We start from the raw sequence: 22,053 nt of genomic DNA on the forward strand, positions 1-22,053 counted from the left end.
CCTACTCTCCCTCAACTCTCTGATGTGGTAAGCAATTGATATAGGTTATGCATGTACAATCATGCAAAATGCTCCATATTAGTTATTTTGTGCAAGAAGACACAAAAAAGAAAGTTAGAAAGAAAAGACAAAAAGGAAGGAAAGGAGGAAGGGAAGAAGAAAGAAATGAGGGAAAGGAAAGGACGAGGAGGAAGGAGGGAAGGAAGGAAGAGAAAAGAAAGTCAAGGAGAAAGGAAAAGGGGAGGATGGAGGGAGAAAAGGAATTAGGAAGTGAAGGAAGAAAAGGAAGGAATAAAGAAAGGAAGAAATGTAGTATGGTTCAGCCTGTATTCAGATAGCATCAATTCTTTCTCTGGAGGCAGGTAATATTTTTCATCATGAGTCCTCTGAGATTTCTTTGATGATTTTGTTGTTGAGAATATATAGCCACCATTTTTAGTACAATATTGGATAATGTGTTGGATGAGCATCTTTCATCCCTGAACTTATTGAGAAGACCTCTAGTTTATCTTCACTACAGATAATACTTGGTGATAGTTTCAGATAGATACTATATCATTTCAAGGAAAATTCTATTTATTCCCATGCTTTCTAGTTAAAAAACTTTATCTGAGTCTATTGACACAATAATATTATTTTTGTTATTGGTATGATCCCAACCTTAAGCTAGCCTGATTTCCTAGTATAATTCTCTTCTGGTCACCATGTGCGATTTTTTGGATATATTGGTGTAATCTATTTGCTTGTATTTTATTTAATTTTTTTGCATCAATGTTCATTAGAGAAATTGGACTATAACTTTCTTTCTCTGTTTTTGCTCATTCTGATTTAGGTACTAGCACCATATTTGTGTTGTAATTGAATTTGGTAGCATTCCTTATTTTGCAAATATTCATTCATTTTACTTAATATTTTAGATGTATTGTCATATAATTAGGCAAAATAATTGCTTTAATTCCATCTTTAATTTTTCACCCATCAATTTTTGATACTGGTAATTTGTTTTTTTTTTTTTTCTTTTTAAAAATTAAATTAATCAGTTCTTCCTCTATTTTTTTCCTCATTAAAAATCAGCTACTTGTTTTATTTACTAGCTCAGTGGTTTTTTTTTTTTCTTTTGGCAAGGCAATCAAGGTTAAGAAGTTTTACTAGGGTCACACAGTTGGTAAGTGTCAAGGATCTGAGGCTGGATTTGAACTCAGGTCCCCCTGACTCAGGACTGATGTTCTATCCTTACTTTCAATTTTATTAACCTCTGCTTTGATTTTCAGAGTTTCAACTTGACATTTAATTAGGGAATTATTTCTATAATTTCCCTATTATCTCATTATTTCTACAATTATTTCTATAATTCTATCTAAAAATATAAATTTTCCCCTAACTAATGCTTTGACTGCATCCCATACATTTCCCCCTATTGTCTCATTATTTCTATAATTTATTCTTTGACCCACTTATTCTTAGACTTAGATTACTTAGTTTCCAATTAAACTTTTAAAAAACTTATTTAACTTTTCCTTTAAAAATTTGGATGTTGCTCTAAGTAAATTGGGAAAGCAAGGAATAGTGTATCTATCACATCTATCACATCTAGAGAATTGAAAGTTTTTTTGACTAAATAGGAGATAGAGAGCATAATGAGATATAAAATGGATAATTTTTAAAAAAATTATAGCTTTTTATTTACAAGTTATATGCATGGGTAATTTTATAGCATTGACAATTGCCAACCCTTTTGTTCCAAATTTTCCCCTCCTTGCCCCCATCCCCTCCCCCAGATGGCAGGTTGACAAATACATGTTAAATATGTTAAAGTATAAATTAAATACAATCTAAGTATACATGTCCAAACAGTTATTTGAAATAGTACACTATTTCAAAGTCCAATTCTTTTTGTACAGTTATTTTACTGTACAATTGGACTTTGAAATAGTATACTATTAGCCTGTGAAGGAGATCAAAAATGCAGGCAGACAAAAATAGAGGGATTGGGAATTCTATGTAATGATTCAAAGTCATCTCCCAGAGTTCTTTTGCGGGGTGTAGCTGGTTCAGTTCATTACCGCTCTATTGGAACTGATTTGGTTCATCTCATTGCTGGAGAGGGCCACGTCCATCAGAATTGATCATCATATAGCATTGTTGTTGAAGTATATAGTTGAAGAATATAATGATCTCCTGGCCCTGCTCATGTCACTCAGCATCAGTTCATGTAAGTCTCTCCAGGCCTTTCTGAAATCATCCTGCTGGTAATTTCTTACCGAACAATAATATTCCATAATATTCATATACCACAATAAAATGGATAGATTTGATGATATTGAAGTTTTTGCATAAACAAAACCAATGTAATCTAGATTAGAAGGAAAGCAGAAAGCTAGGAGATAATTTTTACAAATATGTATAGAACTGAGTTAAATTTATAAGACTATAAGACATATAAATCTTGTTCTATGATATCTGAATTGTTTCTTTTTGGTGGCTTGCAATATTTTCTCCTTGATGTAGGAGTTCTGGAATTTGGCTGTAACATTCCTGAGAGTTTTTAATTTTGGTATCTCTTTAAAAATATGTTCGATGGATTCTTTCAACTTCTATTTTACCATCTGGTTTTAGAATATTAGGGCAGTTTTCCTTGATAATGTATTGAAATATGATGTATAGGTTCCTTTTCTTTATCATGGATTTTAACTAATCCCACAATTTTTAAATGGTCTTTCCATGATCTATTTCTCAGGTCAGTTGGTTTTTTCCCCAGTGAGATATTTCTCATTTTCTTTAGATTTGATATTGTCTTGATTGTCTTCTGGACTCATTGGCATTCAGTTGACCGATTCTATTTTTAAAATTTTTTTTTTAAAATTATTTTCTACAGTGAGCTTTTGTACTTTTGTACCTTCCTCTGAGTTTGTGTCTGCTCTTTCTCACCACTATAGTACCTTTCTATGTTCATATTCTTTTTTGGATCATTGGATGGAGAGAGCACTGTCCCAACCTTCAGGATTTTCATGCTGCTATTTTCAGAGTTAATTCTGGAAATCTGTAAGTTGTTGCTTCTTCCAAGGTGACATGACCTAGGGAAAGTTGTGGGCGCTGTTCTGGACTGTGCTTTGTCACTCTTTGAATGGCCACATTCTTCTCTTTCCTGGATCTATGAACAGGGACCTATTCTGAAGCTGCAAGTGCTTTCTTTCTTTATGGAATTGTGACTTGAACTCCTGCTCTCCTGTAGTCAAAAACATCAGTGCCCCTTTCTTCCTTGGCTCTGAGACGAGGGCCTCTGGTCTCCTGTGAGTGACCACAAGCTCTCTTTTCCATCTTGGAATAAATGAAACTATGAGTTATATCATTCATGGTTATCCAGAGAGGACAGGCCAGAATGGAGAGTTATGGCAAAAGGTGGGCCACTGGAGAAGGAAATGGCAAACAACTCTAATATATTTGCCAAGAAACCTCATGGACACACTTGAAATGCTGAGAGAGATGTCATAACAATGATGTGCTATAATTCATGGGACCATAAACATGTTACAGCTATAATTTTAATTCAAATACCCTTCTGCTTGGTGAGAGAAATGTCCTCACTGACAAATTTTCCTATAGCTCTCAAGCCTTGTTTCATCCCCTCACAAGAGGAGATCCATTCTGGGTTGGTTCTTCAAGCCTGTCTCTAACACCCATTTTGATGTAGCCCTTAAAGAATTTTGAATAAGGAAAATGACATGGTTCTAAGTTCACATTCTATTACATTTAATAGAAAAATAATTAAATTTCTATAAAGCTCCTGGAGAAACCTTCCCCTACAGTCATTCTCTTCTTTTTTGACCACTTCCCTAAAAAAAATTTCTCCCAGATCTGATCAAAGATAATCTCATGTAACCAACTGTTCCTCCTCCATTTGGTCAATACCAGAATGTTTTCAGGAAATGGATGTTGAAATTATAATTTTTAGGTGGGTCATTACACAATTCAGTGGGGGAAGGCAATGATCTTGGTTGTTGTTGTGAAATCTTTTCAGTTATGTGCAATACTCTGACCTATTTGAAGCTTTCTTGGGAAAGACACGGGACTGTTCAGTGGCTCCTTTTCCAGCTTATTTTACAGTTGAGGAACTGAAACAAATAGGGTTAAGTGACTTGCCCAGGGTCACACAACTAGTAAATATCGGAACTCAGGTAGATGAGTCTTCCTGATTCTTGACCTGGCACTTTGTGCACTATGGCGTTCCCTAGCTTCCCAGAATGGAAATTGCAAAGAGGAAAATGAAGGTGAAATGTAAAGAAAATGCTCTCTACAATTTCAGGTTCCTCAAAGAGGAGGTAAATAATCACATAGAAAATATATGCAAAGTGCTTAGCAAACCTCAACGAGCTCTGTCAATGCCAGAGTGCATCACCCTGAGATTTTTCAGCAAAACTATAGAGAAGATTAGCCTCAATTTGAAATATACAGCCTCTGAGGCTCCTTCTTTCCACTGAAATTCTTGTTTTTTTGTTTGTGAAGTTGATGGTTGGAATTTAGAATAAGAGTTTATATTTTCTTCCAATAAATGTCACTGAAGTAGAGGCAGGCCAATGTACCGTCTGTCAAGGTTTTCATGGATTCTAATTCAAGATACCAATTCCCCAAGCTGACCATTCCACAGGTAGTATATTTTCTGAACTTTTTTTCTGAAGTTTCCATTGGGTGAGCTATTTTTTTCTCTTACACTTCAAGATACATCCTATGTTTTACATTTGCCCAGAGAAGTAACTATGATTGAAGAGTTTCCTATCTGCACACCTACCCATCTACCCCTTCTACTTGGAAGGAAAGGAAATGGAGCAAGAGGAGACATGCCTAAACTTGGAATATAGTTTTTTTTGGGGGGGGGGTGGCTCAGCAGCATCCTTGAATTATTTGCCAGGAACATTGTGCAAATTTCAAAATCTGGGGATTTTGTGTGTCAGTTAATACCCCAGTCCAAACTAGGAGTAGAAGTTGGGGAAGTGACCCCCAAAGGGGACTGGTCACAGCTCAGACACCACAGAACCAAATCTAGAATTGGCAGTTTTCTCTGTACATTCATGGATGTTTGTTGTTCTGACATGGCGATGACATCTGGACATTATTCCTACTGGTTCCAGCAGAACTCTGACCAAGCTCCTAAGTAGCTTAACTATGACACAAACAATCTTGTATCAGGTGTCACTTCTCCATTCTCTGGGTCCCTCCTTGGGGACAAAGCTGCCCTCACCATCAAGGGGACCGTCCTGAGGATAAGACTCACTATTATTGTAGCTTGAGTTACCGTGGGGCTTGGGATTGTGAGACACTCAGGTGAGGAACTGAGAGAAAAACTCACTCCTATCAAATTTGGCATCGCTACAGACCTAATCTGGAAGTGGAGAGGTCCCCAATCTTCCCATCAGTACAAAGAGGCCCAGACTCCCCCTTCTCCCTGGTTTCTTTCTGTCCCATTTATAGTTTCTAAGCCAGACTGAAGAGGGGGACTTTCAGAGAAGGTGCTGGGGATGGGATGGAGATTACTTAAATCTAGGTTTGTGAAACCTTCCAGCTCAACAAACTTTAGGTCCTTCTGCTAAAGAACCTCCTTTTTGGTTCAGCTGAAAATATTAGAAAACAATCCTTTCTCCAGTTTGACACGTGCCAGAATTTTCCCTGGTAGAAAGTGAGTAGAGCCAAAAGTGACCTCTGGTAGGGAAACTGAATTGAAGATGTGAGTGTGTGAGGGGGGAACAAATCTTGGGACAGTAACAAAAATGGCTAGAATATACAAAACCCATTAAGATTTGCAAAGCCCTTTAGAAATGTCATGTCATTTTATCTTCTCAACCACAATGAAAGGTAGGAGCTGAAATTATCCCCATTTTACCCATGAAAAACGGGTAGAAATCAAATGACTTGCCTAGGGTCAAACAGCTAGTAAATGTCCAAAGCTGGATTTAAATTCAAGTCTCCCTGACTCCAGGCCCAGCTCTCTAGCCAGCTTTCTCTAATCACATTTAGATTCTTGCCTAATAAGCAACTAGACTGAGCAATGGTAAAGGAATAACCCCAGAGGTAGTGGGGAACTGATTAACTGATGAGGAAAATGTTTAAAGGAAGTGACCCGTAGAGAGAGGAGAGGGGAATGGATGTTTGTCCTTATCCCCACTATGTCTAAAACAGAGGCAGTTCCAATATGATCCAAAGAGAACAGGTAGGCAGGTATTGGAGCAATAAGACTCCCTGAAAGATTCTGGCAATATATTTATTATATTATTCCCATTCTTTTCAGACCTTAGGAAACAAGACTTGCTGGGCCCAATACCAACTTTGGACTTTGTTGTCCAGGAGACTGGGTGCTGATTAAGTCCTGAAGTGGGAAGTGGGAAGTGGGAAGGACTTTTATCAGATGTCATTGATGGCCGAGATATCTGTCTGGAGTTGAGAAGAGGTTAAAGGGTTAAAGGACTCATGGAAGAACCTCAAGAATGGACTGTTAAGGACAATTTATAGCCTTTAAAATTGATGTTGCACTTGGGCAATTAGGAATGTTTTGGTGGGAGGGTATATTGATTATGCTCGGATGATAGTTGGGGTGAACGGGCAGGAACATCAAGCTCAGCCCCTTCTCTGGAACCCCTCTTGATTCCTCTTAATTTGAAAGTTTACTATGTTTCTTGAAACTACCTTGTAAGCTTTTGGGTTTTATAGTTTCTAAATAAGGAACGGCTTTATTGATAACTCACAAGTTTTGTTACATAGAAATGATTTCCAACATTTACCTTTGATACCAGGATGAATAGAAATTCAAGAAGAAAAAAAGGAAAAAAAGTTGGGGGTATCAAAGATATTAGGTGAAGTCTTATATGTGAGGTTTAGTAAACCTTGTTTAATTGCTTGTATTGAGCATTCTTAAAGCTTAAATGCCATTATTTAAAGAGATTTTTGAGAATACTAGTTTGTCTTTGTCACGGTTAATAGCTGAACATATTTTTGCTAGAGGCAATATACAATTTTAAAAATATATTTCTAAAATTTCATGACTAGATTAGTCATGAGGAGTCATGAGGAACTTATTTGTTTTGAAAAGCTGCTGGCCAATCTATATTGGCATGTCCAAATCATCTTGCTGCAGTCCTTTGTTTACTGGTCTTTCTACATCAAGCTACCCTAACCCCTTCTTGTTAGGTTTATTTTCTTCTGGGTTTGGATCAATTATAGTCGTTTCAACCAGCCTTAGGGATTTTTAGTCAGAACTCATTGGATGCTGCCCCTGACATACCCTCAAACTCAACTCTGCCCCCTTCCACTTTGAAGTTGCCACAATGCTTGTGGAAGACTAAGACCTTCGGTCTTTGTTCCCAAAGTTCCCTCTCCCCAAGGACAGAAGAGGGCACAGGATAGGTCAGAGCTGAGGATCTACTCAGAACCACGTACCCAGCTAGGGAATGTGGACCACATTACTGTTTCTACGATCCTCCTGTTTGGGTTCAAGTTTATTGTATTTCATGTTAACCATATTTCTTCCAGGTTACAAGTTTTAATTAAAAGGGAAATATTAAATGAAAATTGTTTTTGCAGAAGATCAGAATATAGGCGAGAAATGACAGGATGAGGAGGAGATAGATGAGGGATAGATGAAAAAATTAAGGCATTGAAGAAAAAATTGTGGAAACATAATTCTTACTAGGAATAAAGAAAATAATTGCGAGAGACGAATTAGGGTTAAGTTTTCCCAGAACACTTAAAATTCAATTCCTCAGAAACGTTGAGAAGACAATGAGAAGTTTTGAAAAGCTCAGTTTCCAGAGAAGGTTGTAAGCCTTGACATAATATAAGATAGTATCTCTGACCAGTGTGCTTTCAGAAAAAGAGACTCATTGGATTGTAAATTTTAGATATGGGGGTCTAGGCTAAAAAGTAACTTGACCTGGCCAGGGTCAATGACCAGGAGAAGGCTTTTCTCTATTGTGCTTGCTTAATGATGCTCATGTATTATAAGTTCTCTCCCCAGTGGGGAGCAATAATACAAATCTCGACACAATCGGGGTGAGGAGAGGGTGTTCCTAGGGCCTCTCAGGAGTTGTTCCTCTAGTCAAGGCCTAAGTAGGAGGGGCTAATCTAAAAGTTTCTTCTGGTCTGTGGACTAGGGCACTCACTCTCAGGGAGGGCTGCCTGCTTCTCATGAGAATTGAAGGTGGCCGTTAGGGACCATAACTAGGTGAAGGGGCAGGTCAATTCTCCAAGAGCCTCCATAGCTGTGGATCCTAACATCTGAAGGAGTTGCAAAGCGGTCTTTATTGACACAGGTGTTGCTTGTGGGCTGGGAATGAAATAAATTGGAGGCAAGATGGAAGAGGAGAGAGGTCAAGACAACACAAGGGCCTCTCAGTCTCCTTATATCATCATCAGCCTCTCACATGAAGAGATCCATTCTACAGGTCTGAGTTAGACCTCCCACAGCCACTGGCAGGTGGCTCCTGTATCACAACAGGCTGCCTCCTTCAGTCTCTCTCATTCTTTCAGTAAAATATCACAGACCTGAAATTGAGCCTGGGGTCTTGTTTCTACCACAAGGTATGAAACTGAGACCTTAAGCCATTTCGAAACTCTGGAGTTCCCATATTTGCGTCGGTGGCTATGTGCTCCAAAATGTGTAGTAGCCTCCTCAGAACAGCAATTGTCCATTGCATCATGGGGAACCAGCCTGCCTATGTAAGTGAAATTTTACAAAGAAGGCCGAAAGAATGTCTGATGATTATAACAAATTAATGAGGATGATCCTTCAAGCCTAAATGCTAAATTTAAATTTTTTTTAAAAAGAAAAATTCTTGCCTCTTGAATGTCCTTGACTCTTGATCTATTTTGGGGTATTTTTATCTGATGTCAGGAGGATCACATAACATTTGGGAATAAAAATGCAACCCAGTAACCCGGCGCTGGAGGCCAAGATGGAGAAGATTTCCACGATCATCACAGCTTTCCCTTTGGAGCTCTGATATGTGGGGAGGAAAGAGACCCAGACGCTGCAAAACACCAGCATGCTGAACGTGATAAACTTGGCTTCATTGAAGGCATCGGGCAGGTTCCTGGCCAGGAAGGCTATGGTGAAGCTGCCCAGGGCCAGAGAGCCCATGTAGCCCAGGACGCAGTAAAATGCAAAAGTGGAGCCCTCGTTACATGTGAGGATGATGTGCCTGGATTCAGAGCTTGTGTCTGCCTCTGGAAAGGGGGGATGGGTCCCCAACCAGATGGCACAGAAAAGCCCTTGAATTCCGGAGCAGATGAGAACCACACAGTAGGGCACTCTAGGATGAAGGAACATCCGCATCCTGCTCCCTGGCCCTGTGACCCTGAAAGCCAGAACCAAGATGATGGTTTTGGCCAAAATGGAGGAAACGGCCACCGTGAACACAACTGCAAACACTGTTTGTTGGAGAAGCCAGGAAGCAGGGGTGGGACGGCCCACGAAGAGCAAGGAGCAGAGGAAGCAGGAGGAAAGGGAGGTGAGGAGCAGGTAGCTGAGGTTCCGGTTATTGGCCTTGACTATGGGAGTCTCTTGGAACTTCACAAAGACCCACAGAACCAGGGCTGTGAGGAATGAGAGTGAAACAGCTACAGCTGTCACTGCTGTCCCCCAAGGTTCATTCACATCCAGGAAGGTCACAGTCTTGGGGAGGCAGCGATCTCTCTGCTCATTGGGATATTCATCCTCTGGGCACTTCTTACACTGCTCGGCATCTGCAGGAGACAAACAAGGCTCAGGATACAGATTACAATAGTGATCCTCATTCCCAGAGTAGGAAACAGTAAGGAAAGGTGCAACAATTTCTTATGCTTCCATACAGTGCAAAACTATGCTCCCTCTTTACTGAAAGACATAGCTGCTGCTAAGTAACATGGCATACGAGCCTGGACCAACTCTGTTCATACCTTTTATTCCTGGTTGGGCTGGGATCATGTTAATTCTTTGTATTTCTTTTATTTAATTGATGATACTTGTCCCTCCTAAATTAATCACTTAGTAAGTACAGAGCAGTCCTTTTTTTAAAAAATCAAATGTCAACATCATTTCTGTGTTATGTTGTGCAACAACTCTAGTTATAGGTTGGCCTGCATTAATCCTTTCGCATTCTTTCCAGCTCTCAGTTTAAACCTTCTTGCAATTAATTCATATGCATTTTAGACATTCTACGGTAGATGCATAGATTATGGACATTCCTGTGTCCATTGGAATGGAAACTCCTTAAATGTAGGAATCACTTCTATTTTATCTCTCTGTCCCCATTATTTATGATCAAGACCTTCACATACTAAATGACTATTGATTGATTGATGAATGACTTTTTAAATAGCTGGCAAGTTTCTTATAGGATTTTTTTTTTATTTTGGAAATGTTCCTCCTGTTAAATCCAAAGAAAATTCAAGCCATTCCATTCCATAACTCTTTCATACCTTGCTTTAATTGAAAAGACATTTTCATTGGATCACAAAGTGCGTTTTTTCACGTGTTTTGGGAATATGGAATTGATCTTATTTTAGCTCTTTCAGATCCATGAGACAGTCTTTAACTTTACCCTGGAAACAGCATTCTAAAAGGCTTCTCTGGCACCCTAGATCCAGACTTTCTATCATCAGATCTCTCTTTCCTAGAAGTTCTTCTTTCTCCTCATTGTCACCCTCTTTTTTCTGGGATCTTCTGACAAAGCCTTGAATTGCCTCTGTAGCATCAGCAGTAAAAACCCAAACAGGCACATGCTAGGCATGTCATAGATCATTATAAAATCTTTAAATTTTATTAGTCAGTCTAAGTAAATAACTGGCAACTTGAGTATGAATAGGACTTGAAGTTAAGAATGTCAGAGTTTATATCCTGCCTCAGACGCCTAGTACTCGTATGATCCTGGGGAAAACATTTCACTTTGTCTTTGTTTTCCTGTGATTCAAGCTCTGTGATTCAAGAGGATATTTGCCCATCCTATCTACATCCCATGCCTTAATCTCCTCATTTTATTCATTTTCTGATGTCACTCCATGTGCAGTATTGTGCAGACATCTGATGGCCAAGCAGTTTGCAAATGCTATTGTTCCACTGTGGAAGTCACTCAACTCCTCAGTGTTCCAGGAATGTCTCAGAAAATAAGGCAGAGACAAATTGCTGACCTTCATAGGTAGAGGTAGTTTCTAATCCAGGAGCTCCTTTTAGCCGTTCTGTGACAGCAGTATCATTATCTTCAATGATTTAGGGTTAGGGTTAGGGTTTTATATATATGGTTAAAATTTTCAAAAGAAAAAGCCTACTCCTTAGGATTCCCTATTATGCCTGACAAGATTTGGTTTTTTGGTTTGTTTGGTTTTTTTTGCCATTATAGGGATCAGATGTCATTTGGACAATGAGGTACAGGGAGATAATTATTAGATTATTAGGTAGTAGATAGGGGTAATTTCATTTGAATGGCCCCTAGAGAGACAGCAGTGTCATTATTTTGGGTTTCATGCATGAAATCAAGTATGATCTCTGAAATCCCTGAGAGGTTCCAGCACTAGGTCAGTTATGAGCAAATTTTCCTCTGAAACCAGACCCAAAAGTTAGAGAAAAGCATGAAATGTATAAATTATTTTTCATTACATCTACAAGAATAAAAAACTGCACTGCCCCACCCAGAGGTTCTAACGACAATTCTATTTGGCATTCACAGTCCATCATTAAAAGGTTGACCTCCTTAACTCATTCTTCTTCTCCACCGTCTGCCTTCCTCACTTGATTATTTTTAAAGTTCCTTCCTCCTGGTCAATTTCAGATCATTTAACCCTTCAATATTCAATCGCATCAATGTGTTTTGGGTTGTCTTTCTATTATCTAAATCTTATCTATTATCTAAATAATTGCTCATCTCTACCTGACCAGTTTGTGGGTCTCTTGTCCTCCCCATCATTTTGTGAAACCACAGGATGGCCCCACATTGTACCGAAAGTCTTATTAACTCTTGCCATGAACATGCTGACTCAACACTTCTCATCCTCCATTCTCACCTTATGATCATCTCATCTCTTCCTGTGTTTCACTGTTTATTCTCATACAAAACGTACTCCTATTCTTCTTTTAATGACCACATTAGTTACAGTGTAAAAGGCCCTTCAAACTCACTGTGGGCATTTCAGTTAATTTTGGAATAATTTTCTATTTCAGTTCTTTACAAACAGCTATCTTGCATTATTCTCAGTCAGAAAATGACACTGTTAGGAAATGGCTCTTTAAAAATCAGTCTTATTTTTTGCTTCACTTAGTTGACAAACAATCAGTGAAGTGGAGCAGAGATGTGTATTTTATACTTATTTCCATTACAAAGCTGGAGCAAAGTCTTTCTTTGATGTGAATCCCTCACCAGATTCTCCTTGTTTTCAAATATAATAAAGTATTTAGACTTATTTGTCTATATGCAAAATCCAGAAATTCTAAAATCCAATCTTATTGTTCCTGGAAAATGTAGACTAGGAGAGAAAGAGCCCTGAAGTAGACATTTGCTTAGTTATGGATGGTGAAAAGCAGTTAGAAAAAAGCCAGAGAGAAATTAAGTTATGAGAGAGAGAAAAACAGAAAGAGAGCCAGAGAATCAGAGAGATAAAGACAGAGAGACACAGAGACAGAGAGAAAGATTAAACAGATGCATGCATTTGTGTATATATTTGTGAATATAGACACACATAACTATGATTCTTAATCTTTATCTCTATCTGTATCCATACATGCCCTCTATAATACAACGTTAAGTGATTGTAATTCATTTAAGAAATAATACTGAATAATTCTTTTTTCTATAGATTATCCTTTTCATTGTATAATGAGATAAACCTGGGGACTTATTTCTGAATATTCCTCAGTCTCATACAATCTCTTCCTGACATCATGATATTTCTGGGGTTTTAGACAATTGTACAAGGATGACCTCTTGGTTATTTTCTCTATCAGTGGCCATGAGAAAAGAGTTCCCTGATAATCTCACTCATCTGACTGGAGATCTCCCCTTCTGAGCATGGAGAACAGTTGAAGCAGCAGGCAGCCTTCCCCTCCAATGTGGACTTCCTGAATCCCGCAGGACAACTTTTACTGCAGACTGCAGAGGGAACCTAGGACAGTAACAGGAGAGGGGAATACACATATTTAACTTAGAACTATTGATGTTCGTGAAAGAAAAAGGAAGCTTATTTTCTTTGAAAGCCTTGCTTCCATAATCATTACAGAGACACCTAAGTAGGAGTGTAGATAGAAGAGTGAGTTGGTATTACTAAAAATAAGAACTTCCCTATTGGGAATATCAAATGATGTATTTATAAACTATCTTATGTGTTTAATAAGTGCCTCTTACCTAGACACTTTCTTTTATAAAACATTAAGAAGAAGGCGATTTCTGTTGAATGGCAGTATTCTAGTATTTTGGAGAAATTCTTACCTGTCAGGTATGGAGGAAGGAGAAGCATGTGGAGAAAAGACTAACAATGATGGTAATCACCAGGAATGATTGACAAAAAAATTACTGAATAATAAACAAATGCCTTTATCTGTGTCCATTAAACTTACAAGTCCTTTAGGACTGAAGGACCAGCAAAGAGAAGTAATAATTAAAGATAGAGTAAAAGCTAATTTTACCAATCCTTCAGAAAAACAGCCTAATTGGGAACAATCAGAAATTTAGCCAACTTGAAGAAATATGAATTCAAATCATTTTTTTTAGTCCCACAAGAACAGAATTCTGGAAGTTTGATATAATATCTTAATCCCAATTAATCTGGAGCCAACCTCAAGCTATATGATAATGTGGCAGCTATCAAAACTTTTTGGTACCGGTTACAAAATAGAGTAACAGATAAGTGAAAACAGGTTAGGTACGGGAGACACAATAGACAATGACTATAGTAATCTACTGTTTGATACACCTCAAAACTCCAGATTATGGGATAAAAACCAAGTATTTCACAAAAATTATTGGGAAAATTAGAAATGAGTATGGTGAAACCTATTTATAGGCCAACATCCCAAAGTCTATATCAAGATAAGGTGGGAAAGTATTCATGATTTTAACATAAAGGTTGGAAATTAGGAGCTTTCAGGATAGTTTACCTTCCAGGTCTTTGAAGAAGGAAGAAATTTATGGCCAAAGAAAGACTAAAGAACATTATGAAATGAAAAATGGATAATTTTCATAAATTCAAGTTTTTCCAAAGAAAACCAACACAGCCAGGATTACAAGGGAAGCAGAAAGCTGGAAACAGTGTTTACAGCCAGTGTTTCTGATAAAGGCCTCATTTCTCAACTAGATAGAGAACTGAGTCTAATTTACAAGAATACAAATTATTCCCCAATTGATAAATGATCAAAGGACATGAACAGACAACATTCAGATTCTAATTACATGAAAGAAAATGCTCTTTTGAATAGAGAAATGCAAACTAAGACAACTCTGAGGTTATACAATGCCTATCCCATTGGGTGAAATGACAGAGAAGATACTAAATATTGGAAGGAATGTGGGAAAAGGGGACACATGCATTTTTGGTAATATTGAGAACTGATTGAACCATTTTGGAGAGCAACTGGGAGTTATGTCCAAAAGACCATAAAATTGTGCATACCCTTTGATCCAACAAGATCTCTATTATGTCTGTATCACACAGTGATTATCAAAGAGGGGAAAAAATCCACATATGGAAAAATGTTTGTAGCAAGAGTTTTTGTAGTGGCAAGTAATCAGAAATTGAATGGATGCCCATGAATTTGGGAATGACTGAATTACTTATTGTGTATGAATATAATGGAATATTATCCTTCTATAAGAAATGATGATCAAGATGATTGCTGAGAAGCATGGAAAGGCTTACAGGAACAGATGCTGAGTGAAATAAGCAGAATTAGGAGAACACTGTTCACACTAACTATAAGATCACATGATGATCAATACGAAAGACTTAGGTCTTCTCAGCAATGTAATGATCCAAGATAATTGCAATAGATTTGGTATGGAAATGCAATTCTCATCCAAAGAAAGATTGTAGAGGCTGAATATGGATCAAAGTAAACTAATTTGCCTTTTTTGGTTGGTTCGGTTTTTTTTTTTACTTGCTTTTTCTTTTTCTTCCCCGTATTTTTCCCTTTTAGTTTGATTTTTCTTGCACATCATGACAAATATGAACATATGTTTAAAAGCATTGTACATTTATGGCCTAAAATAGGTTTTTTGCTGTCTTTGGAGAAGGGAAATGAGGGAGGTAAGAGAGAGAGGGAGAAAAATACAGAGGACAAAATCTTACTAAACTGAATGTTGAAAATTAACTTTACATCTATTTGGAGAAATAAAATACTATTGAGAATAAATAAATAAATTTTGGAGTAGCAAAATTACCAATAAAGAATGAAACAATATTCCATCTTAGCACAAGTTAAAAAGTTTGAAAAAAATCTCTGTTTCAAAAAGGAGTTCAATTCAATACACGTTATGCCAGGCAAGTCATCCAGGATCCCCTGTTAAAGCCAACAGCAAGGCCTAAAATTGTGCAAGCCAACAAGGTTTTGAGGTGCATTCAAACTGGATCAGTCATTTGCCAAGCTCTCAGTCCATAGATAGTAAGGGAGTCAGACAACTGTTTGGAATCAGATTACAAGGGACTCTTAGCTGGTATGGAATGCTGAATTTTATTGTATTGCCCCAAATAACTTTGCTAGAATAACTAAGTTTAATTCTAAAAGAAAAAAAAGCAGATCTCTATTGAAACAGAGGACTACAAAGTATCACTCACAAGATTAGAGCAATATGAAAACTTTGAGTTCCAACACAAATCCCCAAAAAGCCAACCATGATAGACTTATGAAGCATAAGCAGCTGACATTGTAATATAGGAAATTATTTGTGTCATCGCTGAATTTTATCATCAGGTGTTATAGATTAAGACTAATTAGCTCATCCATGAGAATGGATCTGTTGGGACTAGATCTTAAGGAAAGAATTTTTAAAATGGGAAGAAGAATACAACAGGCAAGGAAACAAAAGAAAGGTCAGAGAAAATGATTTCACATAAGAGTAACACAAAGATGTCTGTACAAACACGGAATGGGGTGGGGTGGGGAGGAGAGGCTGACATTTCAACTTCACTAATATATGAACTGACCTGAAAGTAATGAGTAATTAGAAAATCGATTAAAGTAGAAATAAGACTAATGCAAAATACACAGTAACTGAGGATGTTCTCAAATATTAAGAGAAATGATAAGACATGATGAAAAGGATAATATAGAGGAAAAATACAATGAAGTGAAATACACACCTAGTATTTACAACTTTGAACTAGAATGAAATGAATTCACATATCAAGTAGAAACAGATATCAGAATGGATTAAAAACCAGAACCTGACACTATGTTGCTTACATGAAACATTTAAAACAACAGACTAAAATGAAAAATGAGAGCATTAAAATAAAGGGTTGAATTAGACTTGGCTGAATTTTTAAAAAGCAGGGGTAGAAATCAGGATGTCAAACAAAATTAAACATAAAATTTATTTAATTAAATGAGATCAAAATGGAAACTATAACTTGATAAAAATTATCAAGAACATGAAGCAGGGGTAGAAAGCAGGATGTCAAACAAAATTAAACATAAAATTTATTTAATTAAATGAGATAAAAAATGGAAACTATAACTTGATAAAAATTATCAAGAACCTGCAGCAAAAAATGAGACATCTAAATTTTTAAAGGAAAATTAAATGAATTAGAGGGAGAAATAAGCAGACAATGAAGAAATCCAAATATATATCATAATATAACAAGGTTGAACATCAGCTTTGATTAGAGGAATTTAAATAAAAATGGCTTTGAGATATCATTTTACACCAACCAGATTGCTTAAAATGATAGAAGGGGAAATTGACAAGCGTTAGAAGGAATATGGAGAAATTAGGGCAGTAATTCATTGTTGGTGGGACTGTGAATTGTCTAACTATTTGAGAGCAATCTAGAATTGTAAAATGGTTTTAATTGGAATTAAAATAGTTTGTGCCATTTGAGCCATCATTATCACTACTAGGTCCAATTCCCAAAGTAATTAGTGAAAAAGGAATAGTTCTTTTCCTTTTAAAAATATGGATAGCATTTCTCTTTGGAATGGCAAAGAACTGGAAATTGAGGGGATGCCCCTCAACTGCAGAAAACTAACAAAGTTGGCATATATAATTGTAATGGAACACTACTGTGCTCTTAGAAATGATGAGCTGGTTGGTTTTAGAAAAATTGGGAAAATACTTGCCTGAAATAATGAAAAGTTAAATGAATAGAACTTAGAGAACATTGTACACAGTGACAGCAATTCTTTTCTAAGAGCACTTTAGAACTCTGTCATTTTGTGTACTGTCACTATTCAAATCAGTTACAAAGAACCCAGAAAATTAGACACAACTCATCTCTAGAGATAGAACTGATGAACAGAATAATGGATACTATGGTTTTATATATACACAAATGTGTGTATTCACACAGATACATATACATATACATAAATACTAGACAGACTTTTCTAAGGCAGGTTAGAGAGGTAGGGAGAAAAACTGTATGTGACAGAAAACAAAAGACAAGTTAGAAGGAAGCACAAAAAAGTAGAATGGCTGTAAAAATGATATGAACTATTAGTTTTCAGGGAAAAAAAGGAAACAATAAAAGGGAAATTCATGGCTTTATATTGAATCCTCTATTTATGTTGCAGTATATATGTGGAAATTTTTTTGTCTTTTTGTGTTTAAGTTCAAGATGAATAAAAATATTTTAACTATTTTTGAAACAACAAGGAATGGGAATATGAGATGGTGTCTATAAATTGAAAAGTGATTAAAAAGTATTATATATATATATGGGTGTACAAGTGTACACCCTGTATATAATAAATATATTTTATATTTATATAATATCTCTGGGTATAATAAACAGATATACATATGTAGATGTGTTAAAATATTATAAAATAGTATTGAGTTGTAAGAAATGAAAAAGAGGATTATTTCAACAAAAGCAGGGGAGAGTTGTATGAACTTATAAGAAATGAAACAGAACCAGGCAAGAACTCTTGCCACTTTGCCATCTATAAGTAATGTAGAGTAACCAGATAGGGCAAGAATTCTTACTGTGATTGGAAGCATAAAGTGAATATTTAAAATGGGTCTGACCTTCGAACCCCACTGGTCCCATACTATGGCATCTGCACAAATTGTAAAATCTTGACCAAGTGGAGCCTCTGGGAGGAAGTTCCCTACATAAAAAAGAATTTCAGTATCTTTATTCAAGAACACATAGTTCATGATGGCATACGGAGTCTCCGGGCTTCTATTCTCATCCACAAACACCTGGTCACCAGCTCCGTTCTTAAACTGGATCTTCTTCAGGTAGGAGTGCAGCTGAAAGGGAAGAGAAGTGCTCATCGGTGAGTGGTACCTGAGGGAAAGGCAAGCGTATATGAGATACTGGGCCTTCTTTACTGTCTTATGGATTTTTGTGGTCTTACTGGCAGGTGGGATAAAATCTGGCTTTCTTTTGGGAACATAAAAGTCAACCTCTGGCGCTCCAAGAATCCCCTATGTTCCTAGTTTCAGTTTGACCCTCAACTCCTCACCGTCTCTCACCCCCTTTATATGATCTGTTGATTCCATTTTTGTAACTTCTCTCTAATAAGTTCACCTCCTCTCCTCTGCTATTGGAGCATCCCTCATGACTTCACACCTGCACTATTTCCATAGCCTTTTACTGGGTGTCTCTATCACAAGTGTCTTTTCCTTCTACTCCATTCTCCATTCTGTTTTGACAGTGATGTTTTGAAAGTGCAAGTTGGACCACGTCATTCCCAAATTCAATGAATTCTAGTGGCTCTCTCCCACCTCCAGAATAAACTACAAAAACATTCATGTGACATTCAAAGCACTCAATGCACTAATCCCCCTATACCTTTCCATTCTTCTTGTACTGTACACCATCCATCCCCACCTGTTCCTTAATACAGAGATACCGGTCTTCTTGCTGTTCCATGGAGAAGACACTCCATCTCATACCTCAGACATTTTGTCTGTCTGTCTTTCATTCGTGGAATTCCCAACATCCTTATCTATATTTTCAGATTTCTTGATTTCTTTCAAATTCAAAGTAAAATCCCACATTATTAAAAATAGTCTTTCCAAACCTATCTTAATTGGATGGAGATTCTGTAATTAATTATTTCCTATCGATTCACCATGCAAATTTGTGCCTAGAGACAAGCCTGGGGCACATCCATCTCATGCATTTGTGTGTTCCCCATACAAGGTAGGATTCAGTGTATAAAGGCAAGAGAATGGTATTGTTGGAATATCTGAATTTAGGGGGTGTGAGGAGACCTAAAGGTGACCACATTACTGACATAATCATATATACACATGTACATACCTATATACATACATGCACACACACACACACATATATATATATATATATATATATATATATATATATATATATATATATACATATATATCCTTTAGATTTATTGGGAAATGATAGGCCTCAGTAACTTTCTTTTTCAATAAATACCTAAAAAAATACCTAAATAATTGTTACAAAATGCTTGAAAATCTAGATCCTGGATATCAGTATTCAAGGAAATGTCAAATAAATTTCTTTTATATTTTATGCCCAGAGGACAATATGGACATTAAAAGAATCCTCAGATAACCTTTGGAAAGGGATTCCAAGATGAAGATTCCCTACCTATATTATAAATCAATTTCAGAACTTTCAGGTGAAGGAGAAAATATTGCAAGTATCCAGAAAAAAACAATTCAAGAATGGTGGAGCCACAGTCAGGTTACACAAGATTTCTTACCTTCCAAGATGAAGAATCACAGTGTTCGTAATGTAATATTCTGGAGAACAAAAGAGCTGGTATTACAACCAAAAATCATACCAAGGAAAACTGAGTTTAATCCTTCAGGAGAAAAATGGGCATTTAATGGCATAATGGGCCTTTAAGCCTTCATGATGGAAAGACCAGAACTGAATAGAAAACTTGATTTAGAAATGGAGGATTCAGAAGAAGCATAAAATGTAATTGGGAAGAGATTTTATAAGTTACCTACTGTTTACATTCCTACATGAGAGGATAATACTTGTAACTCATAAGAAATTTCTCATTATTAGGGGAATTAAAAGTACTATATATAAACAGAGTATAGGTATGTGTTGAATATGAAGACACAAAATTTTAAAAATAAAATGAAGGGGTGAGAGAATACATTGGAGGGAAAAGAATTAGTATAAAATTAGTATAAAGAATTACTATAAAATATCTGCCATAAATGGGTCAAGAAAAACCTATTATATTGGAGTGAAAGAAGGGGAGTCTAGAAGGCATAAATCAGCCATACTTTCATAAAAACGAGGTAAAAAAGATTACATATACAATCACTTGTATATAAAAATCTATCTTACCCAGCAGGAAACTGGGAGGGAATTTTGATACAAGTAGAGGAGAGGATGTTTTCTTTTGCAACATGGCTTCTATGGAGATGTTTTGCAGGATTTTATATGGGCCTTTCAATGTAAGGGACCGGTTTGTGTAGGGAAAAAGGGAGCATTTAAATGTCAAAAATTGTTTTAAATAAAACTGGAGACAATGAAATATTTTTAAAAAAGCGATTAGGGGACATGTATTTAGGGAAAGATCAATCCTATGAATGAACATTTAATGTTTACTGGTGATTCTATAGAGAAATGTTTTCTGGAATAAAACAAATAATAAAACAAAGGATCTACTTGTGCTTTCTATAAAGATAAAACACTATTTTCAACAGCCCATTTAACCTAGTCTAAGGAAATTGTTACTGCATTTTGCAAGGGAAAAGAATTAGGAGGAAGTATGTTCAGGTGGGAGAAACTGTGCATGATTAAAATACTTTAAGAGGAAATTTCATAAAATCCCATTGACTAAAACAATATAACATGTCTTTGATTCCTTAGGAACCCTCAGAATTAATGAAAAAATTATTCACTAGCAGGTAGAGAGCCTATGGGGACTGATCACTGGCTTGGTTGTCAACCAATGTGGGGTATCTTATAATCTAATCAGCCTCACTAATCTAATGATGAACTATTTTTCAACTCCTATAAGCCTCACAAAAGGGAATAAGGTGGCTCTGTAGGAGAAAGATAACTTTATGACTGTAGGGAGACTAGTAAAGTTGCTGCAAAAAGCCATTCTTTTCCAGGTACCTGAATGCACCCGAGGTCCTTTACAATGCTAAATCTCTGGGGAGGAAACAGTAATTTTCAGCTTTACATGCATATTGACAAATATGGAAAGTTATAACAATACAATCTTTAAGACATATACCATCAGGAAATTTTGAGAATTCAAGAAGTCTTTGTTTTATCTGTGCCATCTATGCCAAAATGATATCCTCAAAAAACCATAACTGGAAAAGTCACCACTCTTTCAACATTACCTGCCATGAATGAGGTATTACAGATTCTTCATTTCCCATTGAACTTTTCTCAGATTTCCTCATCAGCATTTCATGAAGAGCCCAAGCCATGGCATAAAAAGCATTGTAAATGTTGTAACTCAAGCTAGACATGATTATTTCAAGAGAGTACAGAGGCAAAGTCTCCAAGGAGGAGGCATTTGGTGAATATAACTCTTGCTCTGGAATTTCTGATTGACTTGAGCACTTAAAAGATGGTGGCTGAATTGCCCTAAGAAGAAGATTACTTGAATTAGCATCAACGATCTTTTCCTCTATAAAACTCTTATAGCCAGGAATTTGACTTATCACGTATGGAAAGAAGAGAGTTGTATGGAAAGTAGAACCATGATGATCGAAGGGTCTCTGAGTAATATCTGAGTGAGATGTGACAATCCACACCTTCTTGGTTGGGACAAAATGATCTGTTGGGGATCCCAGAATTATTAATGAATCTGTGTCAGTGTGGATGACAATCACTTTGACTTCTGACATTAGGATCCTAGGCAAGAAGGTCTCATATGATTTCTTATTTTTT

At 36.7% G+C, this 22,053-nt stretch overlaps 1 protein-coding gene across 1 annotated transcript in view; it reads right to left on the bottom strand.

Moving 5' to 3' along the window:
* Positions 1-22,053, bottom strand: part of LOC100928103 (vomeronasal type-2 receptor 26-like) — a 441,302-nt gene that overhangs the window by 2,681 nt on the left and 416,568 nt on the right. The window contains 5 exon segments of the mRNA XM_031949196.1: positions 5,345-5,394; positions 8,875-9,729; positions 12,993-13,116; positions 18,198-18,425; positions 21,498-22,052. Of these exon segments, the coding sequence (XP_031805056.1) occupies positions 5,345-5,394; positions 8,875-9,729; positions 12,993-13,116; positions 18,198-18,425; positions 21,498-22,052 (1,812 nt within the window).

This window comes from Sarcophilus harrisii, chromosome 1, assembly GCF_902635505.1.
Source record: "Sarcophilus harrisii chromosome 1, mSarHar1.11, whole genome shotgun sequence".
Taxonomy (NCBI): domain Eukaryota; kingdom Metazoa; phylum Chordata; class Mammalia; order Dasyuromorphia; family Dasyuridae; genus Sarcophilus; species Sarcophilus harrisii.